This window comes from Myodes glareolus, chromosome 18, assembly GCF_982192425.1.
Source record: "Myodes glareolus chromosome 18, mMyoGla1.1, whole genome shotgun sequence".
In the NCBI taxonomy this organism is placed as follows: domain Eukaryota; kingdom Metazoa; phylum Chordata; class Mammalia; order Rodentia; family Cricetidae; genus Myodes; species Myodes glareolus.
The window spans coordinates 69177652-69196516 of NC_142043.1; the positions used below are offsets into that span (position 1 = coordinate 69177652).

General features: G+C 47.5%; 1 protein-coding gene across 1 annotated transcript in view; it reads left to right on the forward strand.

The window, feature by feature from the left end:
* Positions 1 to 284: 284 nt before the first annotated feature.
* Btnl2 (butyrophilin like 2) overlaps positions 285 to 18865 on the forward strand; it is a 28716-nt gene continuing 10135 nt past the window's right edge. The window contains exons 1-11 of the mRNA XM_087897811.1: positions 285 to 594; positions 1952 to 2035; positions 4423 to 4770; positions 7274 to 7555; positions 9817 to 9837; positions 10428 to 10775; positions 12531 to 12809; positions 13564 to 13659; positions 14259 to 14314; positions 14769 to 14820; positions 15923 to 16109. Of these exons, the coding sequence (XP_087753937.1) occupies positions 1957 to 2035; positions 4423 to 4770; positions 7274 to 7555; positions 9817 to 9837; positions 10428 to 10775; positions 12531 to 12809; positions 13564 to 13659; positions 14259 to 14314; positions 14769 to 14820; positions 15923 to 16109 (1748 nt within the window). The 5' untranslated portion in view covers positions 285 to 594; positions 1952 to 1956. The remainder of the gene's footprint in view (positions 595 to 1951; positions 2036 to 4422; positions 4771 to 7273; positions 7556 to 9816; positions 9838 to 10427; positions 10776 to 12530; positions 12810 to 13563; positions 13660 to 14258; positions 14315 to 14768; positions 14821 to 15922; positions 16110 to 18865) is intronic.

The following is an 18865-nucleotide window of genomic DNA, read 5'->3' on the forward strand; positions in this document are numbered from 1 at the left end:
TTGAGTATAAATAGATGGTCATGCTCCCAACCCTGCAGGACCTCAGACTGTGTTCCAAGGGGAGCCTGTCCCTGTGTGGAGAACCATAGATGCTCAGCAGTCTCGCGGGCAGGACAAAGGTAGCCGTGATATGGGGCACTACCATGCGCCAGGTCCTGCCTGCTGAACAGGGTGTGGAGCAGGGTCCAGCCTGAGCGCTGGCATTCTGACAAGGTAGGTGCCAATATTACATCTGTGCCTAGAAGTCTAGTGAAATCAGAGCAGAGCCCAGCCAAAGTCCACCCGGCCTCTCTGAGTTTCGCTTTTGAGTGTATTGCGATGGGCGGAGGTGAGTGTGCTGTTCTGACAGGAGTCTCGATGCAGAGTGAACCTTGAGGATTGTGCTCTGCCTCCAGGTTGGCAGCATTCACATCTCCCTTCACCCAACCCAAAGATGCCTCTGCTTCCTGTGCCTGCTCCACGGTTGCATCTCCAGCCAGCGAGTCCTGACCCCACCCGTCTTTAGACACCTGCTGTGTGGATGAGGAACACTGTGGGTGAGAGAGACAACATAATCCAAGAGCCTCGGTTTCCCCCCAAAGGAGACAGAGACAGGTGAGTGGCTTGGAGAGTCTCTAGTGAAGGATGGACGTGGGATTTGGGAGAAGCCGACTGAAATGAGGAAGTAAGGCCTGTGTAACAGCTGGCGACCTGTCAGGAAACAGTCACCAGGTACGATGGCTCTCACTTCCTGTTGATCTCCACGGCAGGGTTTTCAGAGAGCGGTGTTCTGAGGCAGGCTTTCACTCTATAGCCCTTACTGACTTCCAACTCATGGCAATCCTCCTGCCTCAGCTTCTGAATGCTGGGATGATAGTGAGCCACCACACCAGGCTGAGTCTCTTTTTAATGTTTTTGTCTCTTTAGCTTGGGACTGCTTTTCATTTCAACCAGGAAACTTCCTCCAGCTCAGGTTGGCCTCAAACTGGACATCCTCCTGCCTCATCCTCTTCAGTATTGCCTCCAGGTGCATGGAATTTTGATCTCAGGACTCACAAGACATAGAGGGAGGAGTTCAAGGCCATCCCTGGCTACACAACAAGTTAGAAGCCAGCCAGCCTGGACTATGTGAGATGTCAGGGGGTGGAGCCTCAGGAGTACCTACAGATGTGCCTCACAGGGAGAGGTCAGATGTGAGGCAGGGGGTCAGCTGGGATCAATAAGCACACAGACTAGAGGCAGAAAATGGTTTGACAGTGATGGGTTTGGTGTTGGTTGTTTATTAAGAAAGCGTCACCATCGGACACTGTCCTCCCTTGCTTTCTGTTGCTGTGATAAACATAAAGACCAAAAGCAACCTGGGGAGGAAAGGGTTACTCTTATAGTTTACTATGAAGGGAATCAAGGCAGGAACTCAAGCAAGAACCTGGAGGCAGGCGCTGAAGCAGAGACCATGGGGCAACACTGCTTACTGGCTGCCCCTATGGCTTACTCAGTTTGCTTTTTTATCTCATGCAGGTCCACCTGTCCAGGGGCTGGGCCACCCTCATCAATCATTAACCCAGAAAACACCTTAAAGACTTGCACACAGGTTAATCCGATGGAGGCAGCTCCTCCACCGAGGGTCCCTCTTCTAGCTCAGCATTTCTCAACCTGTGGGTGGCGACTCCTTTGAGGGTCAAATGAACCTTTCCCAGGGGTAACCTAAGACCATTGGAAAACACAGATATTTACAGTATGATTCACAACTACCAAAATTGCAGTTATGAAGCAGTCACTAGAGAACAATGCTATGGTTGGGGGTCACCACATGAGGAGCTGTATGGAAGGGTCCCAGCATTAGAAAGGTTGAGAACGCCTGCACTAGCTTGTGTCGAGTTGGCAGGAGGAGCAAACAAGCCACAGCAAGCAGCGCGGAACCTGCAGGACACGGTGGGTATCACAGCCGCACTCTCTCCTGTGTTTGCTTCAGGGAGGATGGTGGATTATCCAGGCTACAGTCTGCCCGGTGTGGCTGCCTCCTTGCTCTTCCTTCTGCTGACTGTGAAGCACCCAGGTAGGGTCCCTTCCTCCCTTGCTGGCACGCCCAGCGGATCTAAGATGCACAACCCAACCAGATGGCGCAGTAACTCGGGGTGTAGAGGTCCAGGGCTCGCGCTGGCCTTTCCAACCCCGGCTCTGGAAAACCCTTACTCAGTTGCTCATCTCTTGGGCGCGGGTAACAACTTTAGATGGCAATGAGAGTCACCAGGAAGCGCGCTTGACTCGGTAGTTGGAGCATGCGCAGTTTTCATCTCAAGAATTTAACCTTGTGGATAAGGATGTCACATGTAAATCCCACCAGTGGGAGACACAAGATCTCTATTTAAGTTCTGGAGAGCATTTTTGAGCAGTATCTATTTTATTTCATCTTAAATCTGAATTAAATAAATTTATTCTTATGACTACTTTTATTTAGCTTTTAATGTTACATTTATGTGGGGAAAGGGCTCGTGTGTGGCGCAGCTTGTGTGCGGAAGTCAGAAGACAAGTTGCTGGTTCTCTTCTTCCACCATGTGGACCCTGGGACTTGAACTCGGTTCTTCAGGCTAGGCTGCAAGCATCTTTCTCTGCTAAGCTTCCCAGCTTCTCCCTCTGCCTAGAGAGGGCCTCACATAGCCCAGGCAGGCCTCTAACTCACGTGGTTGGTAGCCAAGATGACCTTGAACTCCTGGTTTGTCTTACTGGGACTGCAGAGGAAGAATGCGGTATACAAATGACGCTTGAAATTCTTCAGCATAGCAACTGTGCTGACTGATTTTGTGTGCCAACTTGACACAAGCTAGAGTCATCAAAGGAAGGAGCCTCAGTAGAGGAAATGATTGGATGAGATCCAGCTGTAAGGCATTTTCTCATTTAGTGATCAATGGGAGAGGGCCCAGTCCGTGGTGGGTGGTGCTGCCCCTAGTCTGCTGACCCTGGGTTCTATAAGAAGGTGGGTTGAGCAACATGGAGAACAAACCAGTAAGCAGCACCCTCCATGGCCTCTGCATCAGTTCCTGCTTCCTGGTTCCTGCCCTGTTTGAGTTCCTGCCCTACCTTCCTTCAGTGATGAACAGCAATGCTGAAGTGTGAGCCAAATAAGCCCTTTCCTCCCCAACTTGCTTTTCAATCATGGTGTTCATCACAGCAATAGAAACCCTAGGACAGCAACATAGAGAATTATCAGACATCTCTCTGATATTCAGATGTCAAGGAAGATGACTTAAAATTTGACCAGAAGATTTGAACTTTCTAGACAAACCATGCCTCTAACCCACCTCTGTGAAACCCACTTTTGCCACTTCCTGGACTTTTGCCTTCTCTAGAAGGAAGGAAACAAGCAAGTCAGTTCCCGCCCTGGGATGACTGGCCCTGGAAGGCTGCAGGCCCTGGTGGCATCATTGATTTACCTAAACTCAAAACTGGTGTGGGAGAATTGTTTGTATTCTGTCAATCATGTTTTAAATAAACACTGATTGGCCAGGGAGGAGGTGTAGGCGGGAAAACCAAATAGGAAGTGGAAATGATGTAAGGAGAGCAGGAGAATTCTGGGGAGGAGGAATTTGATTCCTTCCACTCCTGTCCAGATCACTGAAGCAGCTGGATGTGAGCTGCCCCACTGAAAAAGGTACTGAGCCACAAGGCTAACATAGATCAGAAAAATGGGTTAATCAAAATGTGAGAGTTAGCCAGTAAGAAGCCTGACCTAACGGGCCAATCAGCATTATAACTTACCGAGTCCTCTGTGTGGGTGATTTTCTCTGGGACTAAACAATTGTGGGGACCTGGTGGGAGGACAGAAAAACCCCCAACAAGCAGGCCCGGCCTTTTCATGTTACACAAAATGGCTATGGAATCAAGATAAAACTTCCCGTAGAAACATCAACTCACATGTTAATTTATTTGGGAGTGAAACCCAGAGGAGTCGTCACTATTTGTGTCTTCAAGCTGGGTGGCTTAAGAGTGAAAGTCTCGGGACAGAAGAGGTGGCTCTGCTGTGCTAGATCCTCTGCCAGAGGCTTCAGGTCCCAGTACCTATGGCACATGGCTCACCACCACTTGTGACCCCGGCTCCCAGGGGTCTGATGCTCTCATCTGGTCTGCACACACGTGTGTGTGCCCACACAAAGGTGCATAATTAAAAATAAAATACTTTTAAAAAGTCCCAGATCTCAAAGGCTCCTTAACCATAGAATTGCCTCCAAACCACAAGGCTGATGATGCATTCATGCTCAGATTTTTAATCTTTAGGATACATACAGTTGGGTTTTTTTTCAACCAGAAAATGAGTGTCCGTGCTCGGATACACTGAAACATTGGCATTAAATCCCTCTTGCCTCCTGGTACCAAATCCCAGCACCTTGGCTACTCAAAGCAAGCATCCCCGTCCTCTAGCTTGTTTTCCTTTTCGCTGTCCTGTAGATGACTTCAGAGTAGTGGGGCCTGCCCTTCCTGTCCTGGCCAAAGTCGGGGAAGACGCCCTGCTAACATGCCAGCTCCTCCCCAAGAGGACAGCGGTGCACATGGAGGTGCGGTGGTACCGCTCTGATCCCGACATGCCCGTGATCGTGCACCGGGATGGAGCCGAGGTGGCAGGGCTACAGATGGAGGAATACAGAGGCAGGACAGAGTGGACAGAGGACAGCACTCACGAGGGCAGTGTGGCCCTGAAGATCCACCAGATCCAGCCAGGTGACGATGGGCAATACTGGTGCCGCTTCCAGGACGGGGACAGCTGGAAGGAGGCAAGCGTGCTGCTCCGAGTGGTGGGTGAGTATGCACGGGGGTCCCGGGGCACAACGGGGGTAACCACTCACCTTACTGAAAAATCTCCTTTCAAACACACACACACACACACACACACACACACACACACACACACACAGAGAGAGAGAGAGAGAGAGAGAGAGAGAGAGAGACAATTGTTTTTTCTTACTTATTTTTTAAAAAGAATTATTTGTTTTTACTTTATGTGTTTGTGTGTTTTGCCTGTGTGTGTCTGTGCACTCTGTGTGTGCTCAGTGCCCATGGAGGCCAGAGGAGGGTCAGATATCCCTGGACTGGAGTTAGAGGTGATAGTGAGGCCCCATGTGAGTGCTGGGAATTAAATCCAGGTCCTCTAGAAAAGCAGTCAGTGCTCTAAACCACTGGACCATCTCCCTAGACCTCTTCTGTATTTTTATTAATTCGTTGAGAACTTTATACAGTGTATTTTGATCATCTTCTTCCCCTCCCCAGCTCCTCCCAGACTCCACCCCTTTCTTCCCTGTACACCTATGTGTTCTCTCCCTCCCCTCATCCAGTACAGTGTGTGTGTCCATCCGTACACTCGGGTGTGTGGCCATCTACAGAGCTTGGTCAGCCTCCCAGGAGCTGTGCCGCTAAGGAAAACTGGTTTTCCTCCCAGTAGCTATCAGTGGCCAATAACTGCTCGCTAGTGGTGGGATTCATGCCCACTCCCCCTCTATGCTGGGATTTGTCCACGCCATCATAACCGCTCCACATGCTGAAGGGGAAGTCAGACAAACCCAGTGACTTCTCCAGGGGAAGGATTCTCTGGTGACACTCACCTCTCTGGACAGTGCAGCTTCTTTCCTTGCTACCACCACCTTTTAAAAATCCATTAGCAGTCGGGCAGTGGTGGTGCACACCTTTAATCCCAACACTTGGGAGGCAGAGGCAGGCAGATCTCTGTGAGTTGGAGGCCAGCCTGCTCTACAAGAGCTAGTTCCAGGACAGATTCCAAAGCTACAGAGAAACCTGTCTTGAAAATAAATCCATTAGCATGTATTCCTTGTGCAAATTGATGGGTCTCATGACACTTTCATTCAAGTTTATCATGGACTTTGATCATATTTGCCCATTGCCCTCTCCTGTCTCTCTCTCCCATCCCATAATCTCCTTCTGCTTGATATGATGGCCTCCAGGTCCACCCATTTCCCATGGCTAACTTAGTTCAACCCTTCTGGGATGAATAAACAGCACTGTGAGAGCTGGGGCGATGGCTCGGCAGTTAGGAGCATTTGTTGCTCTTCCAGAGGACCCAGGTTTGATTCCTGGCACCCACACAGCAGTTCAGAACCTCCTGTAACTCCAGTTCCAGGGCATCCAATGCCTTCTCTGGGCCCCGCACACACCAGGCACACACGTGATGCACAGATGCACATGCAGGCAAAATACCCACGCACATAAAATAAAATTTAGCCAGACGCCATTGTGCACTCAGCTCCCATTTTCTTCGTCCACTCATCTGTGGATGGACATCCAGGCTGGTCTTACAACTTGGGCTTTGGGAAGGTTCTACAGTGAGTGAGTGTGGCCTTAAATTCCTTTGGGTGTTTTCCCAGAAGAGGGACAATGAGGTTACACATCAGGTCTGCCTTTTGTTCTTTTGAGAAACTGCCACACTTAACCTTTTGTTCCCTGACACTCACGGCTGCAATCATTCCCATTACCGTGTTCAGTTGATTCAAAACGAGCGTGAGCATCTGTGGATTTCTGAGATGTGATTGGAGCTGGACCCTGATTCATGTCACACCCAGGGACATTTAGAGCTAAGTCAGGAGTTTTCTCTGGGTGGAAGGAAAGGCTTATTCATTTATTCGCTCAGCCAGAGACGTGAATGGTTCTGATGTTAAAGAAGGCACTTCATGATTTATACAAATAAGTTAGATCTCCCCACTGAAAAAATATGCTAAGGTACAGTAATTTCTCGTGCATTTGACTGCATGCCAAAATTGCAGTTGCCCATAAAAGAAATGAAAATAGCCCATGAACGTGATGTCTGAGTTTAATAATAAATATCTCATTTAAATTAGAGTCCAGATATCATCCAAAAACAGCAGACAAGACACCTAGGACAGAGACCAGTGAGAGAGGAAATAGAAAAGCTGGGATACAGAAGTTGTCGTAAATAAATCACACCACGTCTTCGCAGCACCACAAATCTGTCATGTTTGTCTCCACCCCCTCTTCACCATCTGAGTCTGAAGAAAAGTGTGGTCACAGACTTTAAAGACACAGACTGGGGAACAAATAAAAAAAATAGAAATATAGAAAAAAATACAGAACTCAGCTGAGTGTGAAGAAACCCTGGTAACGCTGTCTGCTTCTGGGTCCTGGGCTCCCACCCCCTCCCAGAGAAGGACTCAGGATCTTGGTGCCCTCTTTGGGCTCTAGACTTAAAAGATGTTCTCTCTCTCTCTCTTTCTCTCTCTCTCTCTCTCTCTCTCTCTCTCTCTCTCTCTCTCTCTCCCTCCCCCCCCCTCTCCAGCCCTAGGGTCTTCTCCAAACATCCACGTGGAGGGACCTGGAGAGGGAGGGATCCAGCTCGTGTGCTCGTCCCAGGGCTGGTTCCCTGAGCCTGAGGTCTACTGGGAGGGCACCTGGGGAGAAGAGTTGTTGAGTTTCTCTAAGAATCACGTGCTGGCTGAAGATGGGCTGTTCTATGTGGAAGACACACTAGTGGTCAGGAATGATTCTTCAGAGACCTATTTCTGCTTCATCTACAACCGTGGCCTTGAAGAGGCCAAGGAGGCCGCCATCACCCTGCCAGGTCAGTGCTCCGCTTGGGCACCATGAAGGGTTGGGGGAGGGAGGCTGCTCGGCAGTAATGCATATTTTCTTTCACGATATTTAAATAATATGTTAAAATTCATAAACATTTACATAAAAAGTATACTGTGCATTTGATTGGGTGGCAGTTCATAGGATTTCTGGTATTTTCAGTTCTGTGTTTTTCTTCAGTGCTGATTTTTCCTCCCAGATGTTCCATACGTTGGAAATATGATAAGAACAGTCTCCAACTGGAAATACAATAAAGTATTCCTCCAACTGACACACTTTTCTGTGCTAGACCAGCAACCCCTCCCCGGGAACTAATCACATGCTCAGTCAGAATGCGAAGGTTTCTCTAGCAGCTTCTTAATTACAGTCTTGACAATAAACAGTAACAAAACAATCACAACACACAATACGGTAGTTGTGGGGTTTGTTGCCTAAGTGGTTAGAAGTTAGAGCAGGGACAGAGAGAAGCATTGAATGACTTTGGGAGCCCAGAAAAACCTTCATGCTCAACGATAAAGATCTATTTAGCGTCCAGTATCATCTACTGCCTGCCTGTCTTATCCACCTATCTAATCAGTCAATCATCTACCTACCATGCATCCATCTACCAACCATCTATCAATTATTCATCATTTATCTATCATTCACATATCTACTTCACCACCTAGCTATCACATGTCTATCTGCCAAGTGCCATTATCTATCAATCTATCATTGACCTATCATCCATCTATAATTTATCTGGAGTGTCACTTCACTTGTATTTTATTAACTAAAGCTTACCTGGGGATCAGGAATGTAAAACAGCCACACTGGCCAGCCTTGCAGACCAGGCAGCAATGATATGCCCCTTTAATCCCAGTAGCCACTCCAGTTGCCATAGAAACCGGATGGTGCATGACTTTAATCCCCCATGGTGCACATCTTTAATCCAATCCCTAGAGAGGATTATGAAAGGGGAGGAGACAGCTCTCATCTCAGTCCCATTCTGAGATTCCTGGAGGCAGGATGGCCATTTTCAGACTGAGGTCAAGATGAGAAAGAGCCAGTGTCTGACTGATTTGCTTCTCGGATCTTCAGGTTGAACCCCATTTCAGCCTCTGAGTTTTTATTAATTGTGCATCAATCATCATCTACCATTCACCCATCTTTCTAATTATCTACCATTTACCTGTCTTTCATCTATGTATCCACCTGTCTATCTATCTGCCTGCTGGCCTGTCTGTTTTCTATCTGAAATAGGCTTTTGTATTTCTTTTCTTTCTTTTTTTACTTTTTTATTATTTATTTATTCATTTATTTATAAAAAAATTCCACTTCCTCCCCTCCTCCCAATAGCCTCCCATTCCCCCCACTCCCTCTCCTCCTCCCTCTCCAGTCCTAAGAGCAGCCAGGGTTTCCTGCCCTATGGGAAGTTCAAATTCCTCCCTCCTCCCTTCAGGTCTAGGAAGGTGAGCATCCAAACACACTAGGATCCCCAAAAGCCAGTACAGATGAAACAAGACCCAGTGCCATTGTCAATGGCTTCTCAGTCAGCCCCCATGTCAGCCACATTCAGAGAATCTGGTTTGATCACATGCTTGTTCAGTCCCAGTCCAGCTGGCCTTGGTGAGCTCTCATTAGATCAGTCCCCTTGTATCAGTGTTTCTTTTGAGACAGAGTCTCACTCTGTAGTCCAGGCTGGCCTCAAACCCACAGCAATCCTCTTGGCTGAGCCTCTCTCAGGGGCTGGTATTATGTTACTATAGGGTGAGCTGACATGCTCAGTTAGACATCGCTATTATGTGACAAGTATTGTCTTTAAATGCCTTTAATTGAACAAAGACCCTTAGGACACTCTGGATGTATTGTGATGTAAGAAGATGCATTAAAAAGTTAATAGTAAATGTTGTGTTGGTGTTAAATTAGCGCCATATGATCCCAGTTTGGAATTCTGAGTGATACTTGTTTGTGGTCATCTGTTTCATACTTAGTATTCATTTATAAAAATAGTATGTATTTTTATCAGCACTTAATATCAGTCAAAGCAAACTGATGATGGTGATAGAATTGACAGCTTTTTGTTGGGAAAAAAGTAAAATCCGTGTCACTAGATGATTTGTGGGGAAGAGTTATTTTCCTGCTTTTGGCATTTTTTAAGTAAATTGAGTTCTTAAATAAAACATAAAGCTTACCTTTATTTATGAAGATAGTTTCTTTTCTTTCCTTTAGACAAAATTCCTTAAAATGTTTTTTTTCTTCCTTCTTCAGAGAAACTCCAGACAGAGCTGGGTGAGTGAGACCCTCATGCACACCCCTCCCTGGAGTAGGGCAGGTCAAGGAGAGCAGCCAGAAAACCTCCTGAACCCCATGAGAAAGGGAAGCAGGGCTCTCCCAGTGCTGGTTAAGTTGGCATGGGAAGGGTGGTGTGGTTTCCGGCACCCTCACCTCTCGAATCTGCTCACACTGCAAGGTCAACAAAAAACCTTTGTTTAACCACACAACAATCTTAGGATTTGAGTAGCAGTAGATACATCTTATAGTTTAAAACTCTGAGGCATGGACTGACTCAGTGCACAAAGTCAGCCAGATCGGCAGTGATGGAGTGTGATGGAGTATTCATTTTATGCTGAGCACTTTGGTAATAAAATCGTCCCCTTATTGGCGCTCAGCCAAAGCTTTAACTCGTGTTGTCTTCAGGCTAACCAGACTCTTCCTTATGTAAGGATCTCCAGCGTCCTGAGACCACGAGTCCCACCCTCCTCCAAGGGTGACCCTGAGCCTCAGACCTCCGGTGGAGGGGGGAGCGCTTGCAGGTTCTGAACCTCCCAGGAGGTGTCCATGTTGGTGGAGTTACTTCTCCGTGTTGCTTCATTTAACAGCTTCCTCAAGGGTGATTGGACCTTCCCAGCCCATCCTTGTCCGAGTCGGAGAGAACATAGAAATAACATGTCACCTGTCACCTGAAGCTGACGCTCAGAGCATGGAGGTGAGGTGGGTCCGGTCCCACTACCACCCCGCAGTCCACGTGCATGTGGGCGGGGCCCACTCGGCGGGAGAGCAGATGGCAGAATACAGAGGGAGGACTGTGGTGATGAACGATGCAGTCCACGAGGGAAAGCTAACCCTGCGGATACACGATGCCCGAACTTCAGATGATGGGAAGTACCGATGCCTTTTCGGAAAAGACGATGTCTACCAGGAGGCCCGTGTGGATGTGCAGGTGATGGGTAAGGATTCCAGGCAGCTCGGGCTTCTCCAGCTTAACACTGTTAACTAACATAGGCTAGTTACTAGTTACTGTAACTAGTTACTGGGACTAGTTACTGGGAAATATTTCTGCCCCCCAAATATTCACCATGCTCATTCTTTTTCAAGTTTATATTGAACTTTCAGTGTAGTCATCACCATAGATACTGCAAGATCACAACTTCAGGCACACTGGTTTGAAGTTTTTAAACCAACACTTTTTACTATTTCTCTGAGAATTTCAGACCATGTATTTTTATCATATTCACCCCCTAGTCCCTCCACCTAACTCGTCCAAGATCCACCCTCCCTTCTTTACGCCCCCAACTTCCTATCCTCTTTTTTTTTTGATTTAATAACCCGTCAACTCCAGTTTATGCTGTCTATACTCGTGGGCTTGGAACCATCGGCTGCGGTGTGGTCAGCCTACCAGGAGTCACAATCACAAGGACTTGTCCCTCCCCTGAAGCCATCCACTGTCCACAGTGCCTCAGCTGGGGTGGGGCTTGTGATCCCCTCCCTCTTCCCTGCTGGAATGCTTGATCTTGTACAGGTCTTGTGTAGGCAATGACAGCTGCCAAGAGTCCCTGCCTGAGTACAGAGTTCCTGCCACGGTCAGACAGTTTCAGCTCAGTGCCCACCCCAAACCTCTGACTCGTACGACTTTTCTCTCTCACCCTTCCATGATGGTCACTTAGCCATGGGCGGCAGAGTGGCAGGGGCGGGATACAGAGTCCCATTTGTGGCTGAGCACCCCACTGACACTCCTTCTCCACACTTTGACAGTTGTAACTTCTGTCTTAACGACCATCCGTTTCCCAAAGAAACTTCTCTGATGAGGTCTGAGAGCAATGCTAATAATCTAAGGGTACAGAGATAAAGAATTTGGAAAACATTCTGATACTACATTCATTTAGCAAAATAACAAGCTTCACTACCATGAGTTCTTGGCTGGACTGGCAGTACCAGGCATTCTCTGTGGTTTAAAATTTTAGGTATAGAACAATCAGGAAAGCAGGGCTCTCAAGCACCTCCATAAAGCAGCCATGGGTTCCAGAAAATCTGAGAATATTCCCCATAATTTTATGCAAGACTCATTATTTCAATTCTACTGAGATTCTGGGAACTATGTAATTTTCAGGAAGTGTAGCAATTTGAGGACTCAGCTAGATCTACGGCCTACACAGAATTCGTAAAGATTGAGAGTCTTGGTGTGCTCCTCGGACCGCAGACAAAAGTCACCCCAGAACCAGCTCTCCAAGGCCAGCAAGTGCCGTCGGGGACATAGGCTCACATCCTGGCTACCCTTCATATTTCTCTCTCCGAATCCCAGTCTAAATGAGTGAGCAGGGACGTGGACTGCCTGGAGGACTTCTACATCACTTTCTGTCTCTGCTTTGAGAAACATCTCCTAACTAGTTTCTTCCATGCCGTCCATGTGTCTCCTGTCTGATCAAAGTCACTTTGTTGTCAGGGCAAGGAGGAAAGAGATGGGAGTCCAGGTTACAAAAATAGATATATTGAAATTTTTATTTTCTTACTTCCTGAATCATTCCTCCCAGAAGACTTTGGAATCGTAAACAGGAAAACAGAACAAGAAACCTTGTAGCCAGTCCCAGCTCCCAGGGGGGCATTGGCCCTGAGCTCTGCTATCCTCCCCAAGCCACCCTCACCTCCCCCTCCCTCCCTCCCTCGGGGAAGTTGCTGATCTCTGCCTCCTTGGTCTCTGTCCCCAGCGGTGGGCTCCACCCCGCAGATCACCCAGGAGGTCCTGAAGGATGGAGGCTTGCAGCTGAGATGTACATCAGATGGGTGGTTCCCACGGCCCCAGGTGCAGTGGAGGGACAGAGGCGGAAGGGCTGTGTCATCGGTTTCCGAGGTCTTTCATCAAGGGAGCCAGGGGCTGTTCCAGGTGGAGACGCTCCTGCTGGTCACAAATGGCTCAGTGGTGAATATGACCTGCTCCATCAGCCTCCCTTGGGGCGAGGAGAAAGCTGCATGGTTTTCCCTCTCAGGTTGGTGACTGCATGCCATCCTCTGGCGTGGGAACTAAGTGTCAGATGATCGAGACTGACTCATAGGGCTCTGTGTGTTTTGTTTGAGGGAAGGATTGGTGTGCGCAGGCTGGCCTGGGACTTCTGCCTCCTGCCTCCACACCACGAGTGCTGGGCTTACAAGTGTACGCCCCACACTCAGCCTGCTGCTGCTGCTGCCCCACCTTCTCTTCCTCCTTCTCTTCCTCTTTTTCCTCCTCCTCTTTCTCCTTCTCTTCCTCCTCTTCTTCTTCATCCAATTTTCCTCCTTTTGTCTTTTTCTTCTCTTATTTTTTTCTTCTCTTTCATAGAGTAGATTTTTAACAAATCTTTTAAAAATAAATGTATGTCATTTGCAAAGTTTGTCCTCAAGTCACGCAAGAACAACATTCCTTGAGACTCTCTCTCTCTCTCTCTCTCTCTCTCTCTCTCTCTCTCTCTCTCTCTCTGTTGTGGATATTTTCTGCACTTCAAATCGATTCTCCTCAAAATTCTTGTGGTTACAGCCTGGGAGACTTTATGTTGTATCACGATAGTTCCGTCACTGATCCTGTGATGTAGAGCTGTAACTGGAAAAAGGAGAAGGAAAATGGGGCGGAGGGGTGGGGGCACCAAAGCTAAATTTGCTTCTCTTGGCTTCTGGGAGACAGGAGAGACCCAGTCCTCAGGCTGCACCTGTGAAAGGGCCATCTTCATAGTTTCCTAGTCTCATGACTTACTGGGGGTTGCATTTCAGACTCCAAGATAGCTTTGTTATGGATGGCCCTGCCTGTTCTGGTGCTGCCTCTTGCCATGGCTATTGATCTGTTGAAGGTGAAGCGCCATCGGAAAGGTAATTGGGTGACTAGGGCTGGGCAGGTACTAACTGCTGGGTCGCAAGAGTCCTTGGCTTATGTTCACATCATCAAGGCTCAGTGAAGAGTGAGCTTGGAGCTCACAGATACGACAGCAATGGGGTTAAAACACAAGGACTTGGGGGCTCAGTCAAATATGGGGCTCCCTTGGATCTGAATTTGCATACCTAATCTGGTAGTTGTACCTGGATTTGCATACCTGCTCTGATAATGGATGTGGATTTGCATACCTGTTCTTGTATTTGGGGTCTTGATGACTTCACTCTTTCAGTCATATCTGACCTTGTAGTGACAATGATGTCATCCTCAGCACAGAGGGAGAGAAAAGGAACCAGATAGAGGTTAGGAAAGAGCCAGAGAGATGGCTTGGAAGTTAAGAAAGAGCACTGACAGCCCTTGCAGAGGACCTGAGATCAGTTCCCAGCACCCACGTGGTGGCTCACAGCCATCTTTAACTCCAGTTCCAAGGCAGTGATGCCTTCTGGCCTCTGCAGGTACCAGACATGCTGTCGTTTACAGACATACATGCAGGCAAAATATTCATAGACATAAAATTATAAATATAAATAAATTTTAGGAAGAAGTTGGAAGAGGAGACAAAGACGGGCAGTGGGAAAGAAGAAAGACAACAAAGTATAGTTTCATCTGGGTAAGAAAATGCCACAATGGAGCCCGTCACTGTGCGCTAACTACTCAGGGCTAGAGAGATGCCTCAGGGGTTTAGAGCACTAGCTGCTCTTGCAGAGGACCCAGCAGCTACATGGCAGCTCACAAGTGTCTGTAACTCCAATTCTAGTAGAGTTGTTCAGCCTCAGGCTTCTTGCACTGCCTTGCCAATACCCAACCATAATTCCCTGCTCTCAGCCGGTATCCCACCCCACTGCCAAGCGGGAAAGCTCTGATACACTAATTCCTTCAGTCAGGTGAACTAAACCCTATCTGGTCCTCAACTTCTGGGACTCTGTCTCTCCGTTAGCCGACAAATTACTCAAATCAGTCACAGAACTTTCTTGTAAACCAGGGGCGTCTCACCTTCCAGTCCCACAGAGCTGCCTCCTGAGGCTCTTGTTGGTCCCTCGGCCCCCAGGTGCTTCCAGTGGCCCAGGCCTTAGACCATGTCCTCACACCCCAGACCATGAGTGCGGGCAACTAACAATTTGTACACTGCTGGTGTCGAGCATTTGGTCTGACTTAGCTATGTTTCATGGAGGACCCCTCTCACCAAAAACATGAACATGCAGAGATTAAGGCAGAACATTGACAACAATGGCAGAAGCCCAGTCATGGTGTTTGATTGGGAGGAGGGGGACACCTTGCTGATACAATGACTTCCTTTGCACTGAAAAGGAAGAACGCCTGTAAGACCTCAAGTGCACAGCATGGGCTGGATGGCCTCTTCCACCATAAGGAGAGAGAGGAGGGCTCCCCAAGTGCACAGCATGGGCTGGAAGGCCTCTTCCACCATAAGGAGAGAGGGGAGGGCTCCCCAAGTGCACAGCATGGGCTGGACGGCCCCTTCTACCATAAGGCAGAGAGAGGGGAGCTCTGCAAGCTCTTCCTACTGTTTCTATAGCAGCAAAGCCAAAATCGTTTTTCAGGGCAGAAGGCTCACATTTATTTCTAGTTTGCATCATTACTTATTGACTTGCCTCTTCTATTACCTAGATCCATAAACATATCTTAATTAAAAATTATGTGGTTTTTTCCCCACACCCCGCCATTTTTCTCTATGCTGTATCCTACTGTGCAATTTTCTTTATTTCTTTTTTATTGTATTTCTTTTTTATTTATTTTTATTGAGCTCTACATTTTTCTCTGCTCCCATCCCTGCCTCTCCTTTCTCCTCCAACCCTCTCCCAAGGTTCCACCTACTGTGTAATTTTCTGTAAGGCTTCAGGGCTCCATGGTTTGTCAGTATTCATCTCAGTCCTACACATGGCCAGAAGCCCCCAGACACCGCTCTGTCTGCTCCAGCGTTACCTCTCCTCTCTCTATCTTCGCCCATGGCGTTCTGTAATCTCCTCCTCTCCTGTGTTTCCTTCCAGACCAGAAACACCACAACAATCAGCAACATCTCAAAGACTGACAGAAGCCACACAAGGACTTCCCTCTGACAAGAGGCTCTGATTTAAAAAAAAAAATGCACCACGAAGTAGGGGAGCACCACACAAGCCAGGTGCACCCCACTTTCTGAATACCCCATCTTTCCCTTCAATGAGCCTCACCTGCTCTTGTCCAAAGGATTCTTCATGGAGCAGGACCCATTCCTGTTGCTCACAGTGAGGGATCCCTCTGCCGGAGTCAGCCCATCATCATCTTGGCACAGTGATGGCATCTTCCTCCCTTTGCGTCCTTCTGCTGTCCCTCAGGCTGGGGACCACCCTCACCTGTGCACAGCCATTTTATGCCATCGCCTTCTGGACCCGTCGTGAGGACATAAGAAGGGGAACCCAGATCTGGAGAGAAATACCACTTGTCTCAGACCGGGGGTTTTTCTAGAAATGTCCGATCCAGAAGCTCCAGAGGGACAAAGCCCTTCGCCTGCAGGTGGGGGGAGAGGGTTTCTTTTCTTTTTCCATGAGATGAAGGACCTGACTGAGTCATGGTCACAGAAGACCCGGCACCTACACTACAGATCAGAACAGGAGCTGGAGAAGTAGCTCAGCGGTTAAGAGCACTGACTGTTCTTGCAGAGGACCTGAGTTTGATTCCCAGCACCCATATGGCAGCTCACAACTGTCTGTAACTCCAGGTCCAGGGGATCTGATGTCCTTTTCTAGCCTCTGAGGGCAGCAGGCACACACCTGATGCACAGACACACATGCAGACAAAACATCTATACAAATAAAATAAATAATAATTTTTTTAAAATAAAATATTAGACTAAAACCTGCCATGTGGTCTCTATCCAAGTGTGTCTGCAGCTGGGCAGACAGAAAGGAGTCAGAAAAAATGCTAATATTTAAATCCCTCATAAGGTATTTTATACCTATCTATGCCATGTATTGGTATACCAAAGAACATGATAACTTCCCTGCCTAAAACAGGGTTTCCTATAGTAACTTCTTAAACAATCTGTCTTAGTCACTGTTGTATTGCTGTGAAGAGACACCATGACCAAGGTAACTTATAAAAGAAAGCATTTCATCCGGGGCTCATGGTTCCAGGGGGTGAGTCCATGACCATCATGACTGGAGGGAACATGCTGGCAGACAGGCAGGCATGGCGCTTGAGCAGCAGCTCGGAGCTTACGTCTGATCCTCAAGGATGACGCAGAGAAGGCTAACTAGGAGCAGCTTGCACTTTTGACTCCTCAAGGCCCAGCCGTGCCAGGGACACACTTGCTCCCACAAGGCCACTCCTCCTAATCCTCCTAAACAGTTCCACCCATTGGGGACTAAGCACTCAAGCATATGAAGAGGAAAGGCAGAGACGCAGTCACAAGTCAGCCACAGAGAAAGATGAGAATGCCTTACTGAGAAAAGGTACCAAATCACGTGGCTAACCATAGATAAGAATTATGGATTCATTTAGGTTGTAAGAGCTAATTAGTAAAAAGTCTGAGCAAAAGGCCAGACAGTTTATAATTAATATAAGCCTCTGTGTGCTTATTTGGGACTGAACGGCTGGCTTCAGGACCAGGTGAGAAACTTCCATCGACAAGCACCCACATAAAAACCGCAATGCCAGGATGCAGGAAGGACCCAGCATCCCCCAAATAACATGCTGATTTTAAGAGCCTATGAGTTTGTCTTTAAATCTCATAAGCTCTCCTGGGGTCATTCCCTCACTTCTTGGATGGAGGAACCATCATGAAACTTTTCTGCCTCATTTTTTAGCTGAAAATTATAATCCCTCTAGTAATATCTGTCACCATGCTATGGCCAGTTTAGGAGGACAAAGTTCTGGACAACAGCAAGCCCTCCATGGCACAGTCTGCCTTCCCAGAGTTGCCCGAGGAGCACTGCCACATACTCTTAGGAATATGGAAATGAATGTGCACTTGAACTTGGTCCTAAGTGAAGTGGAACAGATCCAAGCCGAAGAGGCAAAAATCAACTCTAAGTAGACTTCGGCCTCCTGGAAGGACACGGCCATGGGAGTCCAAAGTAGAAGCAAGAACGCTTGCATGGCCATAAAAAAGAACAGGAAAGAATGCCCAGAGAGCAGATGGAAGATAAGCGTGAATATTAACTAACCAACCAGACTAAGTGAGACAAAGATAAGCCATTATACAACCCACCACCTGCTTCTAAAGGTCAGACTTGGCCACATACTCCGCGCTCAGCCACCTGAGAAAGATAATGGCGTCTGCTGTGATAGATAATCAAGAGGAGTTCTGAGATTGCCAGAGACCTCTGACCCCTTCCTGAGATGTACACTCTTTCACCACCGGGCGGACTTGATGTCTTCCTATTAAATATGCAATAAAGAAGATCGGTAAAGAGCAAGGAGGAGGGGGTGGATGCAAAGTCCCACCCCTAGCCGAGGATCAGTGGGCATTTGATAGCCTCTGGGAGAAGGAGGATCGGTGCTCTTTAATAGTGTGATCCTTGGCTTATTGACCACACTACCGGGCAGGCCCCGCTTCCCAGTGTAGTCGGGTCTGGGAGGAAGAGAACACGAGGAGTAAGGAGATCAGGGTAGAGCTAGGAGGAGTTGGGGAAGGGGAGTGGATATGATCACGATGCATCATATAAATTCTCATAGATTAATAAAAACATTGTTTTTAAAAGGAAGATAACTTTACCTTATAAATTGTATATTTCTCTTTGATTTATATGTGTTCCAGGCATATTTAGACCTTGAAGGCACTGCAAATACATTTGACTATTATGTATTTTTCCTTTAAAATAATCTTCTGTTCTTTTCCATACTTAAAATATTTGCAAAAGAAATTAAAAGAAATATTTTGTTAACCTATGCCGTCAGTATTTTTGTATATCAAAATGGTTCTCCCATCTCCTTTTCATTTAAAAAAATTCTGTGAAGGACTGGGTGTGGTGGTGCAGACCTTCAGGCAGGCAAATCTCTGTGAGTTCAAGATCAGCTTGACCTATATGGCAAGTTCCAGGACATAGGAGGCCCTGTCTCATAAAAGTAAAATTCTTCAATAAAGATTAATGGGGGAAAAAAGATGGACAAAATGAACCATGTCAGGCAGCATCAACTGAAGATGAGGCT